Here is a 5,634-nt window from a genome sequence, read left to right on the forward strand (position 1 = left end):
GAAGAAATTACTCCTGAAGGTTAGTCCTAAAGTGTTTCATTTTGTTATTTCTGACGGAAAGAGAAACTCTAGATGAACTTAGCGACCTGTGTAGGACTTGGGGAAGGGCTTGGCAGACGTTTGGGGTCTTTGCAGTGAATCTGACCCTATAAGTCAGCTGCAGCTTCTCATTGGTCTATACATACCTGTCTGGATAAAGGGCTCCTTTGAATATATCTGATCATCTCCTTTTAAAAATTCAGCAATTTCTCTCCTAGGAGACTGCTACTCATCCTACCTTTCTGAATTTCCATTACTCCTTCTTCCCGCAGCTTGAAAGCAGGTCCACTCCTCCTCCTGGAAGCCTTCCCTTGACTGATTCCTCGCTGAGTTCACAGGTATCTCATCCATGCCCAAGGTTTTGCCCCCTTCCATGAGGTGAAGTGCTTTCAAGATGAGAGCTTTAGGTCCTGAGTTTAGAATGCCCGTTTCTTTGTGGATGTCCTTGGCTTTTTAAACTGATGGTATTTCAGACCAATGAGATGATCTCCCTCCTTCTCATCTACTTAGACCTCTGATTAGCTGATGGCATGACTGTGCTCCCGGTCACACAGGTTACACATTTCACCTGCCTCAATGCCTGTGTCCTGGCTCTATTACGTCTTCCAATTCTGCAGTGTAGATAGGATGAGGGCTTTCAGGGGTAATGCAATTCACTGTGTATCTGCTTAGGTATCAGTATTCCCAAGCCCTCATTTTGGCCAGATGAAATGCCTCTGCCCATGAAGTTTCACCTTGTTCTCTAGCCCAACATATTGCCCTCTCTTCTGTGGACTTTTCATGTCATTGCGCCAGCACATTCTCATGTTCCAGAGCATGCTGGCCTTGTATCACACTTACTGATGTCTGTGGACATTCCTCTACCTACAATGTAAACTCATTGTGAGCAGGATGTTTACCTGATCTACCCACTTCCTCATCTCAGTGACGTGTACTTATTTGGTCTCAGTACATGAGGTTTTTCTGGCCATTAGCACATTATGTGCATTCTAATCACTTAAACTTGCCTGTATCTCCCACTGGTGGATAAGTTTCTTAAGGACTGGACTAAGCATGATTTAGCTTTGTGTCCAGTATGTGAACTGAGCACTGTGCCAGACAAAACCAAAGTGTATAATAAATGTTAAATTAAACGGGCGAAGTTAACTTCATTTATCATTTAGTATTTATTACACCTTAAATAACTCCAACATTAAAAGTTTAGGGTTAAAAAAATGAAAGGTTTGGCAAAAGCAGATGAGCCTATAAGGGAAAGGGACAAGGAGAGACTAGAGGTAGAGGAGGAGATCTAAGAGAATGTGGTGTCACAGGAAAGGAAAGAGTTTAGATGGAGACCAAATATGAAGACAACTGGTTTAGCACCATGGAGGTCTCTGGGGAGCTATGTAGAGTCATTTTTCCTTGGGAGGAAAGGACCAGGAGCCACAGTGGGGTACACTGATGAGTGAGTGAGTGGGAGATGTAAAGATGGAGGGAAAAAGTATTAATAATTGTTCAAGAACTTTGCCTATACAAAAAAGGAGGGTAACAGGGAAGCAAAAAGACATGGGAGCAGGATCCAGAGAGGATTTTCTTTTAAAATGGGGCATATGAGTATGTTAAAAGCTGATGGAATGGGGAAAACTTTCTGGGAAAAATATAAAACCTTTAATAAGATCTAAGATACTTAATTACATAAAACTAATTATTTTTGCATGATAAAATCAAGTGAAATATTGGGAAAGAGTATTTTTAACATCCATAACAGATGTGACACACAATTTGCATGACCACAGAGATGCAAAAACAATGTATTTGTAACTGCATTCTACCTGCTTCTCAGCTGTCATCTCTATTTGTAGCAGAAGACAACCACACCAACAGACAAAAAAATTAAAATATCCCCTCAATGTTATTTAGTTATTTTTCTCTACTCATCCTTAAAAACCCAGATTATAGGTTCTGTCTTCAAGGAATCCATCCTTTTCCCATGATTTCCTTTACCTTTGTACACAATTGTATTGGTCACCATCACACTGTTTTGTAATTACATACTGCACATCTGCGTCTCCAACCTGACCCTGAGTTTGTTGAGAGCAGAGACATTCTCAGTATCCAGTTTATGCCCATTAACTATGTTGATTCTTATTGATTGATAGTCACGTGAGTCCCCTGTGGGCTTCAGTGTTTTGTAGTGTTAGGTAGGACTATTTCTGCATTTGTCACATTCCTAAAAGGAATGTTTTCAGTCCCCAGCAAGTTCCCCTGTTGCCCCTTCTGAGTCAGAACCCACCTTCTCCAAATATAACTATGCTCTGATTTCTAGCACCATCGATTAGTTTTGCCTGTTCTTGAACCTCATGTAAAATCAATCATACAGCTCAGCTTGTTTTCTTGTGTCTGACTTCTTTTGTTCAACATTATGTCTGTGAGATCAAAATGTGTTGATGTATGTCAGCAGGTCAGCAGTTTGTTCTTTGTCCTTGTTGTGTAGTATTTTGTTGCATGACTGATGATTGTTTTAATAATAAATAATCATAAACTTTTTTTTTTTTTTTTTTTTTTGCTTTTTAGAGAAAAGCCTTTTCCTAACTCTAGAATATTATTTAGTCAAGAATATGTTTGGTTTTAAATGTTTTCCTATGTTACATGGGTCTCTAAAACATAAGGAAAACAAGAGCCCATGTTTATTTTCCTCCTTGAAAACAGGATTTTAAAAAATACACAAATGAAAATTAATGAACTCTTAGTAGAGCTCCTTTCCACGGAGTTGGGGGGAAGTTGCTCTGCCAGAGTTTTGCTCTGTAGGACCACCCTGAATGTTACCTTGGACTATGGGAGTAGCAGGGGGCTTCCTGAGTAGAGGGCTCCCTTGCCTGACGTGCGTTTATGTCTCCTTCTGTCTCCTTGCATCGGCGATTTCCAGTAAGATGAGTCAGAAAACGGCCAAGGAGGGTCCCAGACTCTCCAAAAACCAGAAGTACTCCGAGCACTTCAGCATACACTGCTGCCCGCCGTTCACCTTCCTCAATTCCAAGAAGGAGATAGTGGATCGGAAATACAGCATCTGTAAGAGCGGCTGCTTCTACCAGAAGAAAGAGGAGGACTGGATCTGCTGCGCCTGCCAGAAGACCAGGTGAGCGGCCGCCCAGCCCCGCGGCGCCGGCTGGGCACAGCGCGTGGTCTTGGCTCCGGGCACGCCCCTCCCGCTCCGCCCCCCACTCTTCCCCCTAGTCGGCTCCGGGTTAGGCTCCGACACCAGAAGGCACTCCAGGGAGACTGGAAGGTGGGTGGGGGAGCAGGGCCTTCCTACCTGTTTCCAGCTCCTGCCAGCGTCGCTTAAGCAGCAGAGGAGAGCCCTGGCTCCCGCCTCCAGCTTCTTTTGGCCCTCTCAGAACCAGCCGCCGTGCCAAGTCCCCTCAGAAGCCCAAGCAACAGCCAGCTGCGCCCCCCGCGGTGGTCAGAGCGCCAGCCAAGCCACGGTCCCCTCCGAGGTCTGAGCGTCAGCCACGGTCCCCTCCGAGGTCTGAGCGTCAGCCACGGTCCCCTCCAAGGTCTGAGCGTCAGCCACGCCCCCGCCCAGAGGTCCGACCACCGCCAGCCAAGCAGCGTTCCCCTCAGAAGTCCAAGCAACAGCCGCGCAGCAGCCCCCTCAGAGGGCCAGGCGCCAGTCGTGGGGGGTCCCCCGTCAAAGCTTCTAGGTTCTGGTAACACCATCTCTTCCCTTTTGTTCCCCAGCCCTAAGGTTAGTAGCTGCTTCCTGTGTTTACTAACACCGGGCTGTCTCCACGGCCCTTTTCAGCCTTATTACCCAACCTGTGTAATCAACTCCCTCCATTAAATCCCCTCTGGTTGAAATACCTAGTGTGGCTTCTGGTTTCCTCATAGATGCTATTGGTGCATACTTCGGGTGGCTGTGGCCATTGCTTCCTTTGTTTAATAGAACTGGAAGTTGTTAATCTATCAATTGAGATTATAGACCATGGTAACAGATTGAATAAATGAGTTCCTCAATGCCTGTGCCTCAGGGAGATAAGGAATGGTGACTCTAATCAATATCCTTATATGTAAAAGGAGAGGGTAATCCATTGGACCCATCTATCCTCCCAACACACTTCATCTCATGTCAATCTCAGTGGGAATACCATTCACTCATTCACTCATTCACTTACTCAACAAATCCTATTGCATGCTTGTAAAGTTCCATTTGATGTGCTAGGGGAAGGGAATATGGCAACGAGGAAGCTGTGTTATTTGAGATTCACCAGGACCATATAATAGAATAGGTGTCATCGTGTAGGGATCAGTGCCGTAATGTTTTCGTAATATGCATGTACATGGGACCATGAAAACCATAAGCAGGGAGTTACTGGCTCTACCACAGGAGTTTGGGGTTTTACAAGGGACATTAGGATAGGATGAGTAGACGGCAAAAGCAAGGTGAGTCATGTAGAGACAAAAAGAGGGCCAGAGATGAACATATTCACCTACCCTATCTTAGTAGGCTAGGTTTTTTTCCCCTTTCTTTCTTTCTTTTTTTTCTTTAGCAATTTTAGGTTCACAGCAAAATTAAGGGGAAGGTACAGAGATTTCCCCTATATTCTTGCCCCAACACACACATGCCTGACCAATTTTTAAATTTATTTTAATTAATTTATTTATTTACTGTTCTGAAGGTATATCAGCACGCCAACTTTTTAGAGCTTTTATTATTTGGAAGTCAATCTGTTTATAAGTTGGTGTTAATTGTATTCTGATACCCAGCACTTCTGTAGCATCTACTGTGTGTAGGTATCACATGATATTTACTGATTTAGTAGGAAGAAGAGTCAATGGCGGAGAATGTTAAAGATGCCCCTAGAGAATATGGTTTTTGGGTCACCACTAAGGCTTGGGCATCTGCCTTTTTAGTAAGAATTCACCACCCCCTCCCCCCAAGGTACAGTTATGTAGACAGTACACAGACTACACAATGATCAATGCTGACCTAAACAACCCATAAATGAATAATCCAGATTATTTGTGATGTGAGGTAAAAAAAATGTGGAATGTGACAAATTTATGGTACCAAAAGGTTTAAAAAGCATTAAAAAGGCACAAGATTAGGCAAGTTTCATTTGTGAAGGAAGTAACTACTCACTAAAACTTTAACAGCAAGTTGTATGACAGGTTACCTAGTCATTAACTGAGACCCTCTTAAGGAGCCTGAGTAGAAGGGTCCTAGGACAGGTAAGTATTGATATATGGAAGTAGTTAGAAAATGTATGAAACAGAGGAAATTAGTTGTATAAAAGGCATGTCACCTATGGTGGTGTCTTTGGGTGGCTGGAGTTCAATCAGGATACGGAAAGGAGTTAGAAGACAATGAAAGCAAACTTCACCATACTCACAGATTTGTCTGGACCTAACCTTGCTCAGTGTATTCACCTAAATTCAGGAGGTATCCTAGTGCTGGCGTGCTTTGACTCCCTCAGTTAACTAATCTCAGTGGGTATCAGAGAAGGTGCCTCCACAGGCTGTTATTACCTTCTCAGCCATTGTCCCTTACCTGGGAACAGAGGATCTGAAAGGCTTCATTCATAATGTCCCATGACTTCACTTATGCACTATCGGAGT

The 5,634-nt window shown here is 43.7% G+C and overlaps 1 protein-coding gene across 1 annotated transcript; it reads left to right on the forward strand.

Annotated features, from left to right (window-relative positions):
• The first annotated feature begins 2,948 nt into the window (after positions 1-2,948).
• On the forward strand, positions 2,949-3,729 carry MOBP (myelin associated oligodendrocyte basic protein). Its single transcript, XM_030935122.1, has 2 exons — positions 2,949-3,154; positions 3,414-3,729. Exons 1-2 carry the CDS (start codon positions 2,949-2,951, stop codon positions 3,727-3,729), a joined length of 522 nt encoding a protein of 173 aa, XP_030790982.1.
• Positions 3,730-5,634: the final 1,905 nt, after the last annotated feature.

The sequence above is a fragment of the Rhinopithecus roxellana genome, chromosome 1, assembly GCF_007565055.1.
Source record: "Rhinopithecus roxellana isolate Shanxi Qingling chromosome 1, ASM756505v1, whole genome shotgun sequence".
NCBI lineage: Eukaryota > Metazoa > Chordata > Mammalia > Primates > Cercopithecidae > Rhinopithecus > Rhinopithecus roxellana.

What these genes read in the sequence shown, in the direction of transcription:
- MOBP (XM_030935122.1), top strand. Translation starts at nt 2,949, where the DNA reads ATGAGTCAGAAAACGGCCAAGGAGGGTCCCAGACTCTCCAAAAACCAG. An exon ending in TGCGCCTGCCAGAAGACCAG is followed by an intron (nt 3,155 to 3,413) that starts GTGAGCGGCCGC and finishes TGGCCCTCTCAG; the next exon opens with AACCAGCCGCCGTGCCAAGT.